Source organism: Ursus arctos, unplaced genomic scaffold, assembly GCF_023065955.2.
Source record: "Ursus arctos isolate Adak ecotype North America unplaced genomic scaffold, UrsArc2.0 scaffold_10, whole genome shotgun sequence".
Taxonomy (NCBI): Eukaryota; Metazoa; Chordata; class Mammalia; order Carnivora; family Ursidae; genus Ursus; species Ursus arctos.
Genome location: NW_026622764.1, coordinates 17,612,956 through 17,638,191, shown reverse-complemented (window position 1 = coordinate 17,638,191; position 25,236 = coordinate 17,612,956). Strand labels below are relative to the sequence as shown.

At 35.8% G+C, this 25,236-nt stretch overlaps 1 protein-coding gene across 1 annotated transcript in view; it reads left to right on the top strand.

Annotated features, from left to right (window-relative positions):
• The window catches only part of GPC5 (glypican 5), a 655,903-nt gene that overhangs the window by 435,832 nt on the left and 194,835 nt on the right, over window positions 1-25,236 (top strand). The window contains exon 6 of the mRNA XM_057307720.1: window positions 14,314-14,434. Coding sequence (XP_057163703.1) covers window positions 14,314-14,434 — 121 coding nt within the window. The remainder of the gene's footprint in view (window positions 1-14,313; window positions 14,435-25,236) is intronic.

Below are 25,236 nucleotides of genomic sequence, written 5' to 3'. Positions count from 1 at the left end.
GGATCCAAGGGGCTTTTTCCTATGTCTTGTAAATCCGTGAGGGTGGCTAGAAGAATGGGCTCAGCTGGGCGGCACTCTTCTTTGGAGAACCATACGTGACTTTGCCATCATTGTGGTATCAGGGAAGTTGAACTTCTTATATGGTAGCTGGGTTCCCATGGATTGAGCATTCTGAGGGAGCCAGGGGGAAGCTCTGTGTGCTTTTACTGTTTTTGGTTGTAGCAGTCACAAGCATGCTCAGGTTTGAGAGAGGGGGACACAGACCCATCCCTTGATGTCAACCTATTTTGAGGCCATGTTTAAAACTGCCAGACATGGCAATTATGTATCAGGTGCCAGGCATTTGAGGGGCGACTTGAAAGAGATGAGGAGGACCATGCTCTGCTGAGAAAAGAGCATTCCAGAGAGAACATAGCTTGTACCAAAACCCTGAATCAGGAACATGTGGACTTACTCTGAGAGTACTATCACTGAAACCAGAGTGGTTGGGGCATAATGAGGGAAGGGAAGAGTGTCAGTAGATGATGCCAGAAACATAAAGAAGAGGCAGATTATGGAGAAAGGGCCTTGTAGACCATTGTAAAGACTTCAGCTTTTCCTCTACGTTAGATGGCATCCATAGAAAGGTTTTAAGCAAAGAAGTAGCATGATCTGGGTTATGTTTAATAACATCCCTCTGTCCTTGTGCTAAGAATAGCTGTGCTAAGAAGCAGAAGCTGGGAGACCAGTTAGGAGGTTTTTATAATAATCAGATGAGGGAATAACCATGGACTAGATAGCATGATCATGTTGGAAGAGGTCACCAGTGATCTAAATCTGGATTCCTTGAATTAGAGCCTTAAAGAACTTTTAGTGCTATCTCTTGAGTTCAGAGTTAGACGAGGGACATAGAATGCTTTTCCTTCTCTTTGCCCCTAAAAATTCTCAATATCTCCTGTTGTAACTTGGAATATGTAACATTATTCTATTAAGTCAATATGTTATTTTCTCTTGCAGTTATACTTTAAGAATATTATTGTGGCAAAAAATTATAAAATATGCAAAATTAGCTTTACATTAATTGAGTCAATTGTCTCAGGATTTTGGATTTACAATTTCCTAATTATTTCCCCAATATGTACCCATATGTCCTTGAGTAAATTATTATTGGAAAGACAGATCAGTGGAATATATACAGAATACTTCTCATTCAGCCTTGAGAAAGACAACCTGATGGGTATAATATTCTTGGTCATATTCTTATTCTCTTAAAATCTCCATGTCTTCTAGTATGTTAATGCAGCAAAATCAAGTTCTAAAGCAAGCCTGACATAATTTATTTTTAGAGGACTGTGTGTTGTTGTTATTGTTGTTGCTGCTGCTTTGTTTTAATGTCTATACATAAGTTGGACGTTTTTTTAAATTTCTGGAGTTTGACTAGTTTCTGTCTAAATATGGATAACACTTCACTGTTTTCCCACCATTGCCCCTACAACCCGATTAGTCATTTTGGTCTTCATAGTTCACTTATGGTTTTGATTATTGTTTTAGACCAAGTGGTTCTTATTTCTTTCTCAGGTACACAAATTATTTTTGAGTTGAAACTCCAGTCTCTGGCGTTCCCATCTGCCATCTTTTCTGTCACTGTTTTCTCTCTCTCTTTTTCCCCCTGGGCTCTGATTCAATTACCACTTGAACTTTTCCGTGTATCAGTTTGCTTGTCCATGGATTCCTTTGTGATTAGAAATTCTGCTACTGCATTTATTTTTCCTCTAAACCTCCTAATCTCAGGCATCTCCCATTTTATCATTGTAACTTCCACATTGTTTCCTCAATGACTTGCCTTTCTGCATATTCTTCATAGTCTAAGTACTTCAAAGCAATTTTCTAAATATTTCTTCAGTTCCACAGTCAAATCTTTTTAAGGGATATTCTTTCCCCCTGAGTCTTCATGATAGGAACATGATGTTCCCTTTCCATTTTTACAGCATGATTTTTATTTGTGTGTATATGTGTGTGTGTTTTCTGTTTTATTTCCTCCACTCCCTTTATTTAGAAGGTAGTGATGCTTATCCAAAATCAGGGTCTGATATCAAAAAGTAATAACCATTTTTCCATTTATTTGTTTACCTTCAGGATGAGGGCTGAGCTCCTTTTCAATCTGAACTGGAAAGCAGATTGATAGACACAACCCCTCTCAGTGGCCAGCAAGCATTTATTGGAATTAGCGTAACTAGGCTGAGGTGGATACCTATTTTATCCTATCTGGCTCAAAGTACCAGACATGTTATCATGCTCAGCATGCACGTAAGTGGGGGACAGGTGTGTGGCAAGAATGAGTACTATTTATAGATTATACATGTTACTGCTTTCTGGGCAGGGATTCTAAAGGAGGGCTGTGTTTTATTTGGACAATTAAATTGAAATAGGCTATTGATACAGTGCAGGTTTCTTGTTTATTGGTGGTTCCCTGTTTTGCATTGTAATCTCTCTCCATTGTTCCCTAAACTTCATTCAAATCCCATTGTACTAATAAATAGCAACTTGTAACATGGGGAAAGGAAGGGAAAAGAAGAAAAAGAGGCTGAGTTCATGCCTGGAGGGGAGGGGGTGGTGGGAAGCAACAGAGAGAGAGAAGGATGCTGGGAAACCTATGTGATTAAGGTTATAAATTGCTTCTAGCACCCATGCTGCTCTATTGCCTCCCCACCCCCGACAAGGCTTTTCTTGACGGAACCCCATTCCCAGGCCTAGCAGGCCCCTGATGCATCTTGTCCTTTTACTGTAGCTGCAGTTTCCTAAGGAGGCTACACGTTATGAGTTATGTGGGAGTGGCCAGTCTCTGGCCCCTCAAGAAGCAAGACTGGGACAGTAGAAGAATGTTCTCTGGGATGCTGCCGGAGTGGCTCAGGGACAAGGCTATTGGGAGCCAAATACCATTTTACATGATTTTTATAAGGAAGAAATTCTTCTGTCTCATGAAATAAAATATGGATAGGATGATTTAACTTATTGTTCTTATAATCTACATATTGAGTGTCAGTTTTATCATTGTTCTTTTTTCCTACTTTCTTTCCTTCCTACTCATGATAGACTACCAGAAGCTGGACCAAATCAGCATTCAAATGAACTTACACATTCACGGCATTTGTTACCAAATTCAGGAATGTTTAGATGTGACTCATAACCTTTATAAGGACCGATTCTGGAAAAGACAAACTATTGCCGAAATTGATTTTTCAGTTTACTTTTGTATCTGTCATACATTCACTCAGATAACAAACATATATTGAGTTCTCATATTCCAAACATGTTGCCATGATTAAGACAGACACTCTCCTTGACCTCAAGAATTTACAGTTGAGAAAGGAGTTGCAGACATTCAACACATCATCGTGAATTGATTACTTAATTACAGTAATCATACAGGCATCCCGAAAACTAGGTGTTAGCAAGCAATAGTTGAAGTGAGAACGAATAACGTAGGAGGGATACCCTGGTTGGCGGTTGTATGAGTATCCTGTGGCTACCGTGACCAATTACCACTGAGAGACTTAAACCACAAAAACGTATTCTCTAATAGTTCTGGGCGTCAGAAGTCTGAAATTCCTATCACTGGGCCAAAATCGAATTGTGAGGTCAAGCTCCCTCTAATGGCTCTAGGGAGAATCCATCGCTGGCCTCTTCCACCTTCTGGCATTTCTAGGCTTGTGGCAGCATCACTCTGATCCCTGACCTGTGATCCCAACTGTCATCTTCTTTTCCTTCTGTAAAAACGAAATCTCCCCCTGGCTGCCACTTTAGGAGACATGAGTGATTGCATCTGGGGCTCACCCAGGTAATCCAGGGCAATCTCAACATCCTCGATTTAATCATTTCTGCAAAAATGTTTTTAATGTTTAGTGCACCGGACTGAGGGAAGGGTCTAAAAGGATAGAACTTTTCAAGCAGGGAGGATGGAGTGTGTAAACCCTGCGAGGTGTGGCAGAAATCATTTAAGTGGCTGAAAAAGGGTAAGAGGGGAAGTATAGGGAGTGAGGGAGAGATTGGCCACACTTGCCCAGAGGTGTGGAATCTCTCCGCCATCTGGGTCAGAAATACCCGTTCTGTTTGGACTCTGGAGGCCAACAGAAATGTCCTACATTCTGTGCATGTGTATTTTTCATATACCGAGTCAGCCAAATGTGTTTCTGCGGTATACGCAATCGTTAGGAATCTAAAAGTCCCTGGGCGCATATAGTTCTGTCTACGGAACTAAGTCCAGCTGTTTTCTGCACAGCACAACTGAGTTTGCCAAGAAATAGGTGGAGAAGAAATTTTCTCCTATATGCAAGTGGACACATTAAATTCTGTTATGCAAGTGGACCATTTTCTCGGGACTGTGTGATAGCAGGAATTTGGCTATGGTCTAGTTAAGATGAAGTATGGGCAAAAAGCTTAGTTATTTCCGCACCTTCATCTCCTCCTTGCTCTTCATAATAGCTATGATTTGAAACCTATCAGTTTGTATTTTGAGACTCAACAGACCACAAAATGGAATTGTTGGACAGAACTTCAAGCTGGAATTGGAGACAAGATTGAAACTGGATATGAAAACTGATGTGTTATGCTCAAATTCTAATTGCTTTCTAAATACTAACTAATTACCGCAGGATTATTTTTGTTAAGAATAGCTATTTATAAAACTTTAAATCTTCACATCTCTTCCGTGGGCCCAGAACTCCAGTTTTTTGCTATTACAAATAGAAATAAAGTACATAGAAATATTTTTATCCTTTTAGTTCTTGTTATTATGCCTGGCTTTTCCTAATTCCTATGAGATTTGTTTGATCATGTCTAAGATAAGAGCAGACAGAGAAGTGTTCATAATAAGAGCTACCAAATGCTGTTTTTGACTCCCTTGACAGGCTCCCATCGCCAATCCAAAACTACACAGACCACGTATCAAGACTCTCCAATTCGTAGAGCATTGATGATGGGCCTGCTTTAAACTTTGGAAATTAAATCTACCAAATCATTTCCTTTATAAAATGACAAAACATTTTTTTCAAAAGTGAGGGAAGAAAAAAGAAAATGACCCCATTAAATGTAGGATGAATGAATCTATTAAAAAACATTTAACTGTCTGTCATTTAAAATGTGTCTCACCATTACACCTGCCCTTCCCCTCTCACTGGTGTGTGTTTGATAGTAAATTGCTTGTCCTGTTCCCATATGCCGTGTAGGATAGTGGAGGCAGCGAAGTTCTTCAGAGCAGACCTCTGCTTTGTGATTTATCTCAAGTCACTCTGACCTTGAGAGTCTTTGTCTATGGTGCTTCAATACATTATCCAGAGAATATATTCTTTGTGAGTGGTGAAATAAAATATCAATTAAAAACAAAAATAAATTCAGGGAAATATTAACCGTCTGCTCTTCTAAGTTCTCCAAGGCCACATTTTTCACCAAGTCAGATAACCAAGTCCCTGTAGAAATGCCTCCTCAGAGCTAAAATTTAACATCACAAAGGCAACTCTTAACAAAGATACATATAAAAAAGAATCATGTGTACTTAACACCTTTGAAATCTTTGAAATTGCTGTTGAAGATAATTGTGGTTGTATCGCTCATTGTCTGTTACTTAAGGACGCCTGTGCTGTGCTTGAGAGTTTAGATCCCCAGCTGCTAACATTTGCAGATATACTTTCATGAGCTAATTGAGACCTGTTTGAATGGGGAGTTTCCTTTTAGCCTTCACCATCGAGAAGCTTAGGGCTGGGTTTTAGGCTGAAGTACAGTGTCTCTTTCCTAGGTCTCCTTATATAATTGTCATCTGCCTCCCTTCATTATTCTGTCATTGTGCCCTTGCTTTATAGTGCCTGTGCCTTTTATTATTTTAAGCTGTCTCAGAGGCTCTTCTGGAAATATACAGTACATAGGTGCAAAATGATGAAATAAACATGCCTCTTCATTTGTTTTAAAACATGCTTCAGTTGGACTAGATGACCTCTAAGGTCCTTTCCAGCTTTAAATTTATGTTACTGTCACTAAAGAGAGACAACAAATCTATTAGGCTAGAGGCCAACAGATGAATGCCAAGTACTATATTCCTGGTATAGGTGTATTTCTTTTTGAAAGCAGAGTGCTAGATTCAGCAACCTGCTAAGGATTGTCACAGTCTTAGGGTGATAAAACAAGAGAACTGGTTGCTAAATAAAACAAAAAAACAAAAGAAAGATCTCAGTTAAAATATCTTTTCACTCTTAAGCATCAACAAAAAATAAGGAGAAAAAAGAAGAGCATAAATATTTCTTTTGAGGCATTTATATAGATTCAAACGACTAAGTTAGGTCCATGAGTATAGCTAATTTAATGAAATTAGTCACATTTGAATATTGTCACAGTCTTGCTACCACATTAGCATTAAGTGTGATTAAAATTTATTCTGTGTGCCTGTATGGGTCCCCAAAGCATCAGCCGTCAACACCTTCCTGATAAACTAGCCCTTCATAGCTTTCAGGGAACTTTAACATTCAGAGCAGGTGGTTGGGCCACTACTTCGAAAGAGAACAAATCATATTTTAAGATATAATTCCTGTTTATATGAATTTAGAACACAGGAAATTATCAGTAGCATTGTTTACTTTTGCTAGTAAGATAAAAGTCATTTAAAATACAGAAAGTACCGGATACTATGGACTGAGAATTTCCAAAGCCGATTAAAATATTTTCCTTAAGGGCGACTGAGTTATGATGAGAAAACCCAAGCTATAATTTAAGAGATGTGCTTGTGAAATATAAATATTATTTTATAGTAAATAAAATTTCTTGAGAGAAAAATAGATTATGACTTCAAAGATAGAGGTTTATATGTAAAGTTTATTGATTAATTGACGTTCAAGGGGAAATTCATTATCATACAGGTAGCTTCCAATTTTCTGACATTACTCTGTGTAGTGGGTTGAATATGGTGGCCCTAGGACACCAGTACACACTGAGATTCAGAGGTTCTTTCTCTCTGATTTTATTATGCTACCTATTGGTAAGAATTACCTAGCAGTTTCATTTGAATGGTATGTTGGTAGTCTTAGAATTATTGTACCTTGCCCTAATTTTAAAGTATTTATGATGTAGTTGGTAGTTTTATATTTGCAATTTAATTAATGTTGGTGTCAATTACATTTAAAAAAAACTGTTAAGATACTAGGAACTTTTAGGATTTAGCAATGTCTAATAAATGGTTGGTTAAATGAAATTTATACCCCCAAATAATTTTGAGTGCTTTTTGGATCCAAATAGTATTTATTAATATTCAGATAGTAATTATCCCTTACATAATATTTTACTTTCATATAATGATATCAAACAGTGAAGTGAGACAGAAAATCAGTACAAAATGATAATTATCAATTATCATAAATCCATGAAAGAGAGCACATATCTTACTAAGAAGAATTTAATTTTGAAATGAGTGCCTTGGAAAATAGATGTTAGTATAACATTTCATAACTTATATAACAGTATGTGCAATTGATGATAGCTAGAACAGATTATTTTATTTTATTTTAAAGATTTCATTTATTCATTTGAAAGAGAGAGAGAGCAGAGAGAGAGAGCACATGAGCGGTGGGGACGGGCAGAGGGAGAGGGAGAAACAGAATCCCCAGTGATCGGGAAGTCCGATGCAGGGCTCCAGCCCAGGATGAGAGATTATGACCTGAGCTGAAGGCAGATGCTTAACTGACTAGGCCACCCAGGGGCCCCAGATCTGATCATTTTAAATTAGACAGTTACTTTGAAGAAAATGAGAGTAATAATTATAAAACAAACCATTTTTATTACTTGCTTTGAATTTTAATTTTTAATTTATTTTATTTTGTTTATTTTTTTAAGTAGGCTCCATACCGAGTGGAGCCCAATGAGGAGTTTGAACTCACAACCCTGAGATCAAGACCTGAGCTGAGATCAGGAATCGGATGCTTAGCCCACTGAGCCACCCAGGCGCCCCTGCTTTGAATTTCAAAAATTTAAAACTATAAAAACAGAGCCTTTGCTATACTTAAGGTATTTATCATTTCTTCATAAGATTAGGGAAGGGTAAGAGAAAGGAAATAATTTAAGCAATGTGCTATTTTTTTACATACGGGTAAGGTAACTTTTAATGCAATTTTTATTAGGTAGTCAATGTTTGTTGAAATGAGAGCCTCCTAAACACCACTGACTTTTATAGTCACTCGTTTTTCATGGGGAAATATCATTTTTCAGGTTCACACAGCTGCTTCTTTTACAAACTATCTTGAAACAGCTTCCCTGTGATTCACCTGGCTAAACTGATGAGCACAAACTCATGCCTTGCCAATCAAAGAGTTAGGGTGGAGATTAATATCCATTCTTTAATGAGGTCCTGTTTTCTAAGTCTTTCTAAACATGTTCGTATTATTAATTGTAGGGATCTAACATTCTCTTTGGGCTGCTAAACAAAGCATGACATCGCCATATTAAAATAATGTTAATGAGTGTTATCCAGAAGATATCACAAATATAGTATCTGCAGCAGGAAATTAGTTATCTCTAAATAATAATAATAAACACCATAATAAGGTGTATATGCTTTCTATTTATTTTGACTTCATTATTTAAGTTCAGAAACCTAGAGCTCAAATTTAGACATTATTTATCTATAATGATAAAGCCAAATAAATAGTGGAGATTAACTTAAAAATAGTTTGGGGCTTCACCATTGAAGTGAGATAGTGCAATCACAAAAGGTTTAATCATTTTGAATTGATTCTACAGATGTCTCTATTCTCTAAATCCCCCGTAAGCCTCTTACCTACCATGAAAGGTTACTCCCATAAACCTGGCACATAAAATCAATCATATGACTTCTTTCGGTTCTGAGATTTCAAAGATTAAGACCTTCGCTGTAGAAGAGAAGTGCTATATAGAAGCTGAATGTACACAGAGCCACACTCAGTAGTGGTATCCAGTGTGACCCAAATATTTGGGGCAAATTTACACACAAAAATACCTGTGGTACTTACTTTCACGTTTGCTGCCAGAACCAGGAAGAAAGGCCCAGAAATGGTTTGAAAGAAACATTTGTTGTTGAAGAAGAGGTTCATTGATGAATACATGTAATGTTCTTCCCAGACCTTTTTACTCAAGAGAGCAACATATTTGCCAGAGCCGAAGACACTCCAGTGTTTTGCTTTCTAGAATTTAGGAGACTCAAAACTCTGGAAATTCAGGAATTTTAATATATAATCCCCTAGCCAAGTCGTAGGCAAACAAACAAACAAAACATCTGTTAGTACTGCTATCATTATTACCGCCACCACCGCTAACATGGTCCCCATTCTCACTCTTTAACCTCTAACAAGGATGGTGATGATGGTAAAAAGGAGAAAGCCTCTGATCAGGTGTTTTCCTCATTTCATATTAATTTTGAAGTTCTTCTATCCTGTCCCAGTGAAGTTATCAAGACTTTTCTAAGACAGACCACTTGAACAGTTTTGTAATGAATTCCAGGGTCAGATTCCAAATATTTTTTCCACCTGAAATTGTACAAGTGCACATCGAAATACCATACTTTTGATGTGACTCTGAAACAAATTCTACTGCATTCTAAATAAAGTGAAATTAATGCCAACTAGTAGGGCATGACATGAGTTTCCAAGAAGAAATGTTGGTGAAGTCAGGAGAAATGACTTCCTAATGACATGCTGTGTATAGATTTATTAGCACTCTTTTTAATATTTCATATGTTGAACACAAAGAGAATTGGAATCTTGTTAATCATCATTTTAAAACATCTTTATAGAATGTAAATATATCAGTGCTTGCCTTTTTTCCATACTAATGAAAAGCAAGTTGTACTTGGGGAGCGAGTATTCCTATGAAACTGCTGTCATCTATTACCAGACCTGCTTAGAAGAAATAAGCACAGATGGTGGGTCTATTACTTCTCTAACAAAAAATGTGCCTCTTTTTTTGGTGTGTGTTTTATTCCCTTCTTCTAGTTGAAATGCAAGCAATTTTTCAAGTTAGGAAACCTCTGTGGGGATCCTTGAAATGTTTTATCCATTACTTGTACATTTAGAAGGAAAATGTGATTAATGATTTATTAAAATTTTATAATAAAAAACTCAAAAAGTCCTTGTTAGAAAAATTCTTATTTGATTAAGAAACCATATATTTTGCATGCAAAGTAAAGGCTGCAGGGAGTAGGTTTTTATAACAAACTAGGATCTTAAATTACTCATTTAATGATGACAAAACCATTTAGCCCATGTTAAAAATACCTGTGTGGATCTTTTATTTATACATGGTTCAGTGAAAATTTTCTGTGGTATACATATTAAGGAAAAGAGCACAAGGAGTTTTTAATGTAAGTGTTTTATTTGGGTTGAAAATACATGCATACAATGAAATATTCAAATCTTAACTGTACAATTCAATCCTTTTTTTTTTTTTTACACAAAATGATCATTCTTGTGTAACCAGGACCCAAATCAAGGAACATATTAGTATAACTCCAGAAATATACCTCAGCCTTGTAGACAGTATCTCTTAGAGTAGCACTTATGGTGATTTAGAACATTGATTTATTGTTAAACTTTTATAGATGGGGTCATAGAGTGTGTTCTATGTCCTGCTTCTTTCATTCAGCATTTAGCTTATAAGATATTGTGTATAGTTATAATTCATCCATTCTCATTGCTATATAGTATATCATTATATAAATATACTCCCATTTATTTTCCCATCTTAATTCTTACGGACAGTGGGGTTATATCCAATTTGGGGCTATTTTGAGTAATACTTCCCTGAGCATTCTTATACCTGTCTTTTGGTGAACATAGTTGAGTATATCCCCAGGCCCACGGGATTGTTAGCTTTAGTATACATGTCAAATAGTGGTTTGTATCAGCTTACACACCCAACCACAGAGAGAGAGGGCTCCAGCTGCTCCATGTCCATGCCAACACTTGGTATCATCTGTCTTTTTCATTTAAACTATTCTGGTGTGTATGTACCACTGTTGCCTTGTGGTTCTTCTTAACCTGATGAAAACAGAAAAGAAAAACTTATTTTTAGAAATTATATTTCACTTGAAGTACCTTAAATGCCCTGCTGCAGTATTTTTCCTTATGTAGATAATACGTAAGAATAGTGATACTGAACTACTGAATCATATACTAGTTTGGAATGAGATTCTTGATCAGTTGTAATTGTGATAAAATTTATCTAACTGTGTTACCAACTGTGACAGTTAAGAGTAAAAAAATGTGAAATTCTTCAGATTAATGTGACATGACATTCCTGCATCTTGAAAGAAAGTTCATGGTCTGTACATAAACCAAGATTCAACAAAAGTGATAATTTACAACTGACCCTTGAAGAATGTGGGGGGGTTAGGGGCATAGTCAAAAATCAATGTATGACTTTTGACTCTCCTGAAACTGCAGATAGCCTACTGCTGACCAGAAGCCTTACCATTAACAGTCAATTAGCACATATTTTGTATGTTATATGTATTATATGCTATATTCTTCCAATAAAGTAAGTTAGAGAAAATAAAATGTTATCAAGAAAATAATTAGGAAGAGAAAATACATTTATAGTACTGTGTTTATTGAAAAAAAAAATCCATGTGTAAGTAGACCCAGAGAGTTCAAACCTATATTGTGTTTTACTGTATTTAAGATTAAGAGATGAGACTAAGTTTCCATTGCTCACATTATGTCTTTGTTTCTAGAGAAATAGGGAAATCTTACAGCAAACGTGCAGTCTATTAGTTTCTTTTCACCCCTCCAGCAAGCATTACTTCACTCTTTAGCTGGTAACGTACAACTGTTCATTGCGATTTTTGAAGAAAATAGTACATCCTTTTCTAATTATAAGTAGAAAAACATTCGAAAATGCTGTAGTTACAGAAAAAAAAAAGAAAAGATTACAAAAAGAAGAAAAATACTTTGCACAAAACTGATTGTATCTCTGGTTTATATTAGTTGATTTCGGGACTTTTCATTGATAATTATTGAGTGATTATATTTTGGAGCTCACGTTCCGTGGATTCATACCCTTGCTGCACACTTAACAAAATGTTGCATCGGGAAAGTTACTGAACAAATTAGATCCTAGATCCCCAATCCGTAGCCTGGGAATCCTTATAATATAAATATTATATGATGTATTAATCTGGATTCTCCAAGAAGCAGATGCCAAAAAGGGATTAAACACAAGAGGGTTTTATTAAGGGAAATGGCTATCAGAGCAAATGGGATGGAAACTGAATAAGGCTGGAAGAGTTTTTACTCAGGAAGCACGTGTGACCCAGAGTGAGGGGGAGAGGTAAGAAGTTTGAGTGAAAGCATTCAAGCATGATGTGCAGCCCAAGGAAAGGTTATCAAGGGCTTCAGGGACTCCCGAGACAAACTGGGCTATCAGAGGAGCCCTCTGTCTTCCAGTGATGGTCCTGCATTAGTATCTTTGCTGAACACAGTCATTGGTTGGGGGCAGGTGTAGAAATAGATTTCAGAGCAAAGCAGCAGGTACTCTTAGTCAATTAAACTTTCTGTAGTTTGAGGTCTATAGGCACATTCTCATGGCCACAACAAATGATTATCATGTAGATAAATTGACAAACTCCAATGTAAGTATTTAAAACAATGCCTGAATCATAAACATGCATTTGCCCATTTATGTATTCATATTATTCATCATTATTAATAAGAAACACATTAATAAAAGAGCCACATGTGCAATCTGCTTGAAATATTTGGAAGAAAAATACAGTAGTGCTGAGAAGAGTTAAGAGAAGCTTAGTATTTATAGTTCACTTAGTTCCTCCTAAGTAAAAAATATTATTACGCATTAGTAGATTTGTGTAATTGATTTCCTTCTACTAATTGTTATTAGTATATATTGCCAAATCCCTAATGTGTACTGGAATAAAAAAAATTAATTAATATCATTATTTTTGTCACATGCAATTGATATTATCAATATAAAAAAGTTCTATCATTTAATCGAAGGATCTAGTTAGTAATTCTTTGATCCACTTGTATAAATTAGTCATTTGGTGTGCAAAATTTGGGGAGGAATTGGATACTCCTTAAAACTTCTTTTGTATGGTCATATTCTCAACAGTGGAACCTCCTTTCAACCACTTTTCAAAGAGCTTCCATTGCTGTAGAAAATCCGGAGGGTTCATGTGGATAGCTGTGATACTCTGCTTAAAGAGAAGAAAGAAAAATTACATTAAACATAATATGGAAATGCTTGCTGAAATGTCTCCGAGGCCACTTTATTATGGCTTCTGTTTAAACAAACAGATTACTCAGAGGAGACTCTTACATGGGGAGAGTACGGAATGTTCAGGGCACGGCCTCCTATCTCTTACTTTTCCCTATTTGTACTCTGTAAATAGAAACCTAGCTATTCTTCCCTGTGTGTGTTATTCAGATGCCTTTGCCATTTCTCCTGCTGGGATGTCATCCTTTGCTCTGGAGTTTACGTTAACTATACCATCTAAGACCTATTCTTCCCGTAGTACTTCAAGGGCTAACCCAAGCAATAACTTCTTTAGTTTTTCCCAAGTGTCTTAGTCCTGATGGACTTCTCTGTATGCTCAGTGTTTACTACCCGTGTTATCCCTAACCTCTCACATGGCATATACTGTTCCTTCTAGCTATTCCCATAGCATACTGAACCTCTCTTTCATTCGTAGGATTGTGACTGATGAATCTATAAATTGTCACTTTGGAAAGATAGTAATTTGCAATGCCTTTAACTACCTATGAAGTCACCCTATTACATACAACATGATTTACTAGACCCTTGCTTAGATAAATGTTGGTGAAAGCTGATTGTGTTTTGTCTACTTGCAAAATATTTTGCTTTTGTTGCTTATTTATAATGTTTATAATTTTGACTTTTGTAATCCAATATGTAAAAAATAGTGTGGGGACTCATTTATATACTGTATAAAATGAAGTCAGTTGACCCAGATAATATGGATTCAGACATATGTGTAATTCAGCAAGACCTGTTAACAAAGTGGGGTGTATATTAACTTTCTTTAGTATATTGATGCGTAGTATTAAAACACAATTAATTTTTGGTTGGGTCTTTTGAGAGAAAAACATTAGAATAGCTTATATTTGCATGGTAAGCATGTTACCAAAAAATGTTGCAGTTGGGCCAGGGTCTGTTCCAAGAAAAAAAGCATTATCATACATTCTTAAAAGAGCAAGATTCGGAACTCAGGTGTGTTCAAATGGTTATGGCAGATAATAATATTCTGACCAGATTACTAAGTCCTGTATCTTCCACTTTTCACTTTATTAGTTATACTCAGCGTGTGGTTGGAAATGGAATCAAAGCCCAATCTGGAAATCCCGAAGTCAAAGTCAGAGGAACTGATCCCGTGATAAATCAAATTATTGATAAACTGAAGCATGTTATTCAGGTAAGTGCTGATACTCTATTTATTGGTATAATCAATGGTAAACAGTAAGTAGTCCCTTTCCATTACATGCGATAAATCTGTTAATCCTATCTGATAGTCCTACCTACACATGAGTATTGGAATAAAGTATTTGTATCGAGAGTTTTAGAAATATTTTGTTGAGCAGTTTTCATACAGAATCAATGTGCAGGAGTATTTTAATGGAGGGTGCTCTGTGTCTGTGAAAAGGAGCCATAGCCTCAGCGTTTCAAGGTATAGTGAACGTTTCAGAATAAGCTTCATCCCCGATGAATGAGCTTGAGACACAGGGACTGCTGTGACAATTAGAGAAAACACAGACCATAGAAGACACTGAAGTCACTTTGCAGGCAACTCTCTGAGCCTTGCTGTGAAGGTTTTTGCTCCATTTTCATAAAAGTTAAGTCATAAATGAATAATAGGCATTTTTGTATTTATTTCCGGATCACCTTTTACATGTTATCTTGTAATCTACCTAATGACTTTTTGAAATACTTCTGTTTTATCTTTAATAATCTGTGATCAAGCATGTACTACTGTTTTTAATATATAGCACATGAAGCTTGCAAATTTCTATCAAAAGAGCATTTCACTGAAGTAATCTTTTAATTAGAATCAAATATTATTTACATGCTGTAATGGCCACCCTCCATTCTTCTTCTATTGGAGTTCAGGGTAAGAAGGACTGTTTTTTAGGTATTCCTCTTTTTATAACAATTTATCTATGCATATATTCTCATTTTTTTCTAAGTAAAACCTTGGATGGATAGTTGATTCTTATTTCTGATATTCTATGTCAAAAACTATACCTAAACATAGTACTGAATTTTTATGAATATTAAAATACTGTAGCGGTGCCTGGGTGGCTCAGTAGGTTAAGCATCCAAATCGATTTTGGCTCAGGTCATGATCTCAGAGTTGTGAGATCGAGCCCCACGTGGGCCTCTACACTGGGCATGGAGCCTGCTTGGGATTCTCTCTCTCCCTCTCCCTCTGCCCACCGTTCTCTCCCCCTGGCTTGCACAGGCACGCGTTCTCTTTCTCCAAAAAAAACCCAAAACTAAACAAACAAAAAAACCTAGAGTCATTGGTATGCTTTTCGTAGGTATTCTGCAAAACTCAAGTTTATAGAGGGCCAGTTCTTAGGATTCCGTTTTTATGGAAGTCTGTATCTTGATCAAAGAAAATGTAAGCGGGGGGCCCTATGTCCAAAACCATAGATCTCTCCCTTCCCGGTGGCAATAATGGTTACTTTGCTTAATCTATGACCAGTGCATTGGGAAAACCGCTGTCACTCTGGATGGAAGAACCAAAAGTAAGTTCCATTGAGAAAAATGTAAGAGAAAAGTGGTGTCGTGACTACTAGTGAGTTAAACCTCATAGCCTCTAGTGAGTTAAGCCAATTCTCTCAGAGAGATACCTCCGAGATAAAGTAAGTAGGTGCCTTGCACTGCTAGTAGGCCAAGTACTCTGACATTTCTTGAACCTGAATGGTACCGGGATTGTGTCAGGAGCTGAAGTGACCTTGAAGGAGGCCTCAGAGTGAGCAGTATGAGCTAGACCACAGCCTGGGGCAGAATGGCTGAGATCTGGATGGACAAAGCCTATTGTCCTCAGAAACAGTGATATTAAGCCCATCAGTAAATGTCACTCAGGCATTTAGTAGAAGGAAGTCACTCTGTCTAATTTTTGGAACCTTGATTTTCCATAATAAGAAAAACAAAGAAGACCTCCAGGTGATATTAATCTTGACCCAGTGAGAACCTAATGGGGCTTCAGGAAGATTTAGGATGTTATTTTAATTATTGAATTTCCAGTGGCTCAATAAACAATCTCTTAGGAACTTGACACATAAGAGCATCTGGAACAGAGATTTGTGTGCAGATTTCTGGCAGGATGCCTTTGCCGTCAGTAAAGGACTGGAGAAAGTACCACTGTAGGGAGAGAGCAATTGACCTGTATTGTAGTAATAATGGAAGCTTCTTCTGAATCCAGTAGGAATTCTGGAGCTAGTTCGGCCCTTTCTGGTTAGCCTGAATTGCAAAAAGGCGGTGGGTTTTTGGACCAGTAATTGGATGAGGGCGACTAGGGTGGAGGCAGGGGAGTGTTAACTCAGCTCTGAATTACCAGCAGCCAACAGTATTACCTGCAGCTGGAGGAACAAATGCCTGGTCTAGCTGGCACCTCATAGCACCATGCACTGTAATATGGTATAATAAGGTACGCAGATCTAGACTGATCAGAAACTCTAGTGTACGTTGATCATAAAATCAAAAGAGCTTTAATATGAATCAGTTCCTCTCCTTGAGACAAAATCTTAGTGGTCTCCAAAGTGGGGTAAGCATTCCTGCAGAGAGTGCATAAACTAATCGACTGGAGGGCAGGAAGGAAAAATAGAACTTCAGTGTCTCTTTATTCCGTCTCATACTGTTAATTTATTCGGTTGTGGGAAAGTGTATAAAATCTGTAACAGTGCAATGACACATGTGTATAGTGTAGAAATACATAAATACACACGCCAAGTAGGTGTGTGTTCAAACTGTATGGAATATATACATGATGAAAGCTGATGGAAACCTTGTTATGGGTAATGAGGATAGAGCTTCTATATAGGAAAGAGTCTACAGATATAGGAAAACATATCCACAAAGAAATAGTCAAAATATAAAAGTTTATAAAAACTGTTAGGAAGAGGGTTCGCTGATATGTTGCCCATCCAGCGGAACATCACTGTCTTCTTCTTTCATTGGTTTTAAAGCTATATCCTTTTCAAGATGGCAGAGGGAAATAATCCCACTTTTTTTTTTTTTTAGCTCCTGTGTTAAATTGAATCCCATTCTTTCATCTTTATATTAGTGTGCAGATCTCCAGTTATTCATGCTTAAATTTTGTTCTAGGACTATAAAAGAATATGATATAAAATGCTACCTTTGAGATTGATCTCTTAAGGTCTATGGGATGAGGATTGAAATTTAGGCTTTTAGAAAAGACAGCAGAAAGTCATTTTGTACAGGTGTCATGAAAATACCCACATTAATGTCTTAGAACATGTTCCCTCCTAAGCCAGCTGTCCTGAAGATGAAATCTTTGATTTTGCTAGACTTCTGACTGCTAATCATATATGTGTGTCCTGGCAGGGATGGCTATTATACCGTCACTATCAAGGGGGAGTTATAAAGACCTAGCACGGTGTCAAGTCTGAAAAGTTTCAGAAAGTTGTCCTCTATACGCGGTAACTTCTTAATTTGGGAGTAGTGTGAGACAAAGGGAGGAAGCAGAAGTAGGAGTATATGTCAGAATCCAATACACAAATAAGTCACATTTGTGTGTTTCCACAGAATTCAATCTGTTTCTTACAGTGATGGATATTAAGTGCATTTAACAGTGAAAATGACATATCTCATCATAGGAATAAGCTAATATTCCTCTTGTCCTTTTCCACATATGTAAATATATGGAAATAAGCCAGCCATATTTATTAGCAAAATTGGCTCCATACCTTAGCCTCCAAACTCCTTTCTTTTTGGCCTGTCATTGAGCTGCACTTCATTTTCCACCCTGGTCTTCAAAGGACCTGTGGCAAAAATAGGTTTTTTTGTATTCGGAGAACAAACAGAAGACCACGTGGCCAGAATGGAGTGAGTGAAGGGGAGAGAAAGAGAGAGATACTGTGAATGAAGGGGAATTTGGTAGACTCTAGCAGGGAGTTTAGATTTTATCCTAAGTGGTATGGGAAACCAAAGACTGTAGGCAGAGGATGATATAACTTAATGTTTTATAAAGATGATTTAGTCTTCACTTTGGAAAATGGACCAAAGTAGAAGAAGAGCAAAAATGGAGGCAGTAAGTCACAAAGGCAGAAAATCACGGTGATTGGAACTAGAATAAGAAGAGTGACCAACATGTGAAGCAGGGAGACATAGATATACACGGGAAGGAGAGTTAATCAAGATTTGTTGATGGATTGGAAATGGGTTAGAGAGGGAGAAAGCAAGGATGTTCTCTTTGGTGGGGTGATAGTGTCATTAAATGAAACAAGGAATTCTGGAAATGGAGCAAGTCTGGGGTTTAGTTGTTGGGGTTGATTAGAAATTATGGTTCTGTTACTTGAAAGGACTCAGACTCCCAAGAGGAACATCCAGAATTCAGGGGCAGTTACAGAGCAAGTGGTGCGTGTCTGGAAGCATCTGTGTTAGATAGTATTTAAGTCGTGGGACTATGAGGTTGCCACCTTCTTCCTAGAGAATTAATTTACAACAAAACTGTTAGGGGAGAATATAAGACAGCAGAATCATATGAAAGATGCGTATTCCGAAAATCTAGGACTGAAGAAAGCATTTATTAAATGTATGTGATACCACGTAGCTACTTAGACAGTTGATGTAGGACAGACAAGGTATTTAATAACATTAACTTTTCTTTTACTGAAGAATAATCAATGTTCATTATAAGAAATTGAATTTTATTATTTTAGAAAATTTTATTTTTGAAAGAGTAGAAAATAAATGTTCTAACACTTATAAAACAGTAAGCAATGTCAGGAAATAAGCCTTGTAGGTTTTTGCTGTACTTAATTATGCATATAATTAGATCAAAACTTTGACTTTTTTTTATAAAACAAAACGAGATCAAAGAGTGCATTTGGTTTTGTGTCCCAAAGTACTCACCTAACAACATATAAAATATTTGTTTCCATAGCATAAAATACTCTGCAATACGGTTTCTAGTGCATGTATATTATTCTATCATATGGAAGGACTATAATTTTATTTAATACCAAACTGAAGTTGGATATTTAGGTTTGTTACCAACTTTTCACAATAATAAATACTGCTAATAGGAATATTCCTAACGATGAATCTTTTTTACAACTTTTTTCCCTTATGATATATTTCTAGATGTTATAACCAAGAATCTGTTCATTAATAATCTGAAGTATTTTGATAAGTATTGCTAGATTTTTATCCAGAAAAATTGTAAGAACTTATATATGAACCACAGGATATTTGTCAACTTTCTCAGCATGTTGAGGGCATAGTTGGGAACTTGGCAGTGACCATATGTTGGTGGTAGGAAAATCACATGGAATTCTAGAGACCAAAGTAGCAGCCCTTTAGACAGTCCTTCAGACATGTTAGCTTGAGCTGATATCACCTGTGGGTACTCCAAGAATGGCGAAAATAAATATTTTGATTAGAAAATAGTTCATAAAAATTTTCAAAGTTTTCTAGAGAAAGATCCTAGCAAAAACAACTTTAATTTCATTTCATTGTTTAGGAAAAGCCCTCTATTTTTAAATCCTACCAAGAAAAAAAAAAGTTGCTCAGAAGATCAGATGATATAAATGGGACTTTGGGATTCTAGGTTGGTCCTCCAGGAATATCTCAGGCACTTCAAAGCCCCCTCACTGACTCTGAAAGTCCTTCTAAATTGGGACCAGGAACCTTGGAGAAAAGAGGAAAGTCATGCCTGGCTTCCTGCCATCTGTCATTCTGCCTCTTTCTCTGGAGAAGCCATTGTGCTAACATACTTTCCAGCAATTTCCTATATTTCAAAGCCTGTACTTGAGGGAGACAATGCTTGTACTGTTGAAAATTACCTGTGATGAGTATGGCGCAGTCAAGAGCCAGTGAGGAATTTTCTAAAAGGAGAATTTTTAAAGGGTTAACATGAACTTTCTTAGATGTTTGCATCAGACTGAATTGCCCTTTGAGAATAGATGAGAAACAATACTTGATTTCTCTTAGTATTCTGCCTGAGGAAATGAGTGAAAATTTTAATTCAGATTTTTTTTTTCTCTTAGCAAACTTACTTTAAAGCTTCTTGTTGTTCATATTGACTAAGTTTGTTTAGGGCAAAGTTGTCAGCAAAAAATCATTTTTGCAGTAGTTTATCTTTAAACATTAAATAACATCTATCGTTTTTCCTTAAAAAACCAAAATGATGTCAGCAGTTAAAAGCCTAACTGTCGAGTATGGTTAGTTATGAACGATAATGACCCACTGCTTAGAAATTACTTTATCTACTTTCAATATGTAACATAAAAAGTAATATCCCAGCAATTTTCTATAATTCTTTTATTGCAAAACCAATAAACACTACAGTGTTGTTAAAAGTAGTAGATTTAAGTAACTTTTTATTTCTTCAAACCTAATAATTCTAGTGCATAAGAGAATATTATCAGTTTCTATTAAATATTCATTTTTATAGAGACTAAAACTTCTTCGGAAATATGTCTTCATGTGTAAAATAAATTTGGTTTTTAAATGTGAGAAAAAGCAATTATCATAACCATTTGCTTAAAACTACAAAATAGACAGACATTTTATAATACGTATTGCAATAATCACAACCTACTGGGTTCAAACAGAGATGAGGACTCTCTTATTTCATATGGGAAAAGATGGTACTAAATTGCCTCTTTTCTTTTTTCCCCATTCTGTTCCTAGAATTCCGATATGATAAATAGTAACTTTAGAGCTGTGATAGAGTGTGAAGAGGTACTGACTTAAATCTTAACGGGTAGTTATAAGGTTAGTGTCTATAAATACAAAAAAGTAAAATAAACAAGATTTTTAGTATGTCAGTTTCTGAATTCTGAAACGTGTCTAAGCTTTTTTCATGAAAACACTTATTCTAATACACATTTTAGAAACTTCTTCTTATTGGTAATAGCTTATAACAGTGATGTGAGCCAGTCAATCACAATTGATTGGTCAGGGGTGTCAGCTGATTGGTGTGGATTTCCTTCACTTCTACAGACCCCTTTTCTTGCTCAGGGAATTCACCACAGCACCTCGCCTCTTTGATCCTCATCTCTACTACACACCAACGTCATATCCCCAGGCTTACTTTATTAAAATTCCAGAAAGATAGACACCTTATGATTTTATATTAGCAGTACAGTAGTAACCAAAACACATTTAGTTATCTTTTGATTCAGAAGAACGTATTTGAAATGTACTCAATACCTTCGAGTGGCCATCTAATTTAGCAATTAGTTGGTCTGAGTAAATTCAATGGAAGGTTGCTTTCTGGAGTGTGTGGTATAATGCACTAACTTCACTATTGGCCATTTCATTAAAAAAAAATCAATTGTCAGCATAAAACCAACCATTTCAATTAGTGTACAATCAACTGGAAATGAAAGGATTTGGGTTGGCCATTGATTTTTTTTTTATTTAAAGAGTATGTAATTGTTCTATGTTGGATAAAATTTTACTTTATATTCACTCGGCTGCTGCTGATCTTACATGTTATTATTACCCATTAAGATTCAAGCCATTTATCTACCAGGTTTTCTGTTTGTCAAACATATTGAATGAATTTGAACACTGGAAATTTTATACTTTATATTTTGATGATTAGCCATTTAGGCTAAGACTTTTAATCTTTATGTTTAAAATGTGACATGAAATATGGTTTATTTCACAAAATGACATTCCAAATTATAGCCACCTCCCACAAAAATTCAGATTTATTGTAAAAAAGTAAAATTACTGGGATTAAATTTTTTCAGGAATTATGAAATCTAAAAGGCACACATATTGCATTATATTATCAGAAAATAGAACAAGTGAGAAAAAGAATGCCTTTGACAGTTATTATCTACCCATTCAGGAATGTCAAAGAACCAAAAAAAAGAAAGAAAAAGAAGAGCCCCCAAAACAAAAAACAAAATCCCTTTTATTTCAATAAAACACACTGGCCACAATACAGCAATATGCTAAAGAGCATGAGTTTTGAGTTAAGACAAGGCATATGACTAAATTCCAGCTCTTGGAGGTAGTAGCTAGATGTCTATAGTCACCTTAATTAACACCTTTTGTTATATAATCAAAAATATTAAAAAATCATAAGTGTGGTAGGATGTGGAGAAAGTGAAGCTCTCAAATACTGCTGGTGGAATGTAAAATCATGCAAATACTTTGATAATTAGATAGATTTATAAAAGGCTAAACATAAGCTTGCCATATGAGCCAGAAATTTTACTCCCAACTATATACCCAAGAGAAAAGAAAATATGTGTCCACACAAAAATTTGTATGTGAATGTTGATAGCAACGTCATTTGTAATATCCAAAAAGTGGGAACAACTCAAATGTTCATTACTTGATGAATGGATAAATAAAATATTATATATCCATAAAATGAAACCTTGTTTAGCAGTAAAAAGGACTTCATATGGATAAAATGCTGTGACATAGAAGAACCTTGAAAACATGATAAGAAGCCAGTCAAAAAAGATCACATATTGTATGAATCCATTTACATAATAAATATTAACTAATATATTTCATTATTTTATTTGGACCTCAATTTTCATTTAGATATAGAATATTCTCTTAAACTGGCAAAAACTATTAGTAGTATATTGAAAGTTTATCCTACCTGACCTTGATAGTTTTGCTAATACTGTGCTAAATAAGATAATTACTTTTTAATATCTGAATGTCTGTGAAGTTTTATCAGTCTTTGCCCTTTTTTTTTTTATCAGTTTTTGTCCTATCAGTCCCGACCCATTCATTGTTATTTCCCTAACACACTATTGTCTGATTGCTGCCTCCATCATTCCACTGAAATGCTCTTGCTAAGTTCGCTGATTATCTTTTTCTTGTTGTTCAGAATCCAAAAGCCTTTTGTCAGTTGTCACCTCTCTTGAGCCTTTAATATCACTTATCTACGCTGTTGATCATCTCTTTGTTCACACTCTGTGATTTCCCACCCAAGTTTCTGATTACTCCATCCCAGGATCTTTGTGCCTCTTTTTAATTTCTTTAAATTGAACTCAATGAAAGGGTTTTGAAGATAAAGCCAAGGAAATATCCTAAAAAATAATAACACACACACAAAAGAGAAGGAAATAGTAAAATGATGAGATATTAGAATTTCACTCCAGGAGATCCAAGCAATAAGAATTTCACAGAAAAGAACCAAACTAATAGAAGAAATTTATCAAATATTTTTCTTCAGAAATAAGGAGTCAAGACTCAAAATGGAACATACCAAGTAACCATCACAGTGAATGAAATATACACCACCCACGATAATTGTGAAATTTCTGAATACTGAAGAGAAGATGTTAAAATCTTCCAGTGAAAGAAACCAACTAAAGAAAATACACAAGAATGCATGCAAAGATAGCTATTGGATTTATAATTGCTTATGGACAGGATACTAGACAAAAATGGAAAAGCAATACCTTCGAATTATGAGGCAACTGATTTCTGACCTGAAATTCCATACCCAGCTAAACTAGCAATCAATATAAGAATAAATGTAAAAGATTTTCAGATAAGTAAGGATACACAAATACATACTTTGTTATACCTTTTGTAGAAAGCTGTTGGCAATGGGAGTGATCAAGAAATAGTAAGATAATGGGGTTTAGGAAACTTACATTGAGAACATTGGAATAGGGAAAAGTTGACTGTGGAGGAAACTTTGTAAGCTAAAAAGGAAAAAAATCAGCTTAAAGTGATATTTTGGAATGTATGGAAAAGAAATTACTAAGCATTTGACAGATCTGCTAAAGCACTTGAGGAAAAAATAAGATAGCTACATAGAAAGATGTGTTAGATGCAAGACAAGCTATGTAATTGATAGATACCATGGCAATTATAGATTATGGTAGAATAAAAGCTTTACAGGAAAAGAAATATAATCATAATACACTATTGCTCTGAAGTAAATAATATATTTGTAGACATTACAGTAATCAAAACTTTGCTAAAGCTATATTAGTTGGATGGGAAAAGCAAATGGGGACTTGGTGGTATAACAAGAAGTCAGTAACTATTGTCAAGAATTGACAATGAAGAAACAGAAAAACTGCATATTTACTAAAAGTTATATATATATGTGAGGTTAATGCTAGAAAAATCAATCAGGTTAATTACTACTACTTACAGGAGCAGGAAACAGGGTATATAAAGTGCTTGGGCAGAGAAATGCTATGTTTTTCTTAATATAAGCCTTTTGGTCCTACTCAGATTTCTACTAATTATGTTTATTACAATGATAATTACAAATATAATTTTTAAAATGAAAGAGAAACCCTACGTCATGATTTATATGGACCTGCATGATCTTATCTTCCATATCTCCAGCCTCATTAGCTAATTGCTCCCTTTTCTACACAAACCTGACCTCTACTCTCCCCATAGATGCTCCTCATTGTTTCAGTTCTTTCCACTGTTACTTCTAGGTCTTTCATTCTCTCTTTAAAAACAACAGTAACAATTTTGAGGTGGAGGCTTTTGGGTTTTCCACATATAGTATCATGTCATCTGCAGAGAGAGAGTTTGACTTCTTTGCCAATTTGAATGCCTTTTATTTCTTTTTGTTGTCTGAATATGAGGCTAAGACTTCTAGTAATATGTTGAACAATAGTGGTGAGAGTGGCATCCCTGTCCTGTTCCTGACCTTAAGGTAAAAGCTCTCAGTTTTTCCGCATTGAGAATGATATTTACTGGGGGCTTTTCATAGATGGCTTTTATGATATCAAGGTATGTTCCCTCTATCCCTATACTTTGAAGAGTTTTAATCCAGAAAGGATGCTGTATTTTGTCAAATGCTTTTTCTGCATCAATTGAGAGTATGGTTGTTGTCTTTTCTTTTATTAATGTGATCTATCACATTGATTGATTTGTGAATGTTGAACCACCCCCGCATCCCAGGCATAAAACCCACTTGGTCGTGGTGGTAAATAATCCTTTTAATGTACTGTTGGATAGTATTGGCTAGTATCTTGGTGAGTATTTTAGCATCCATATTCATCAGGG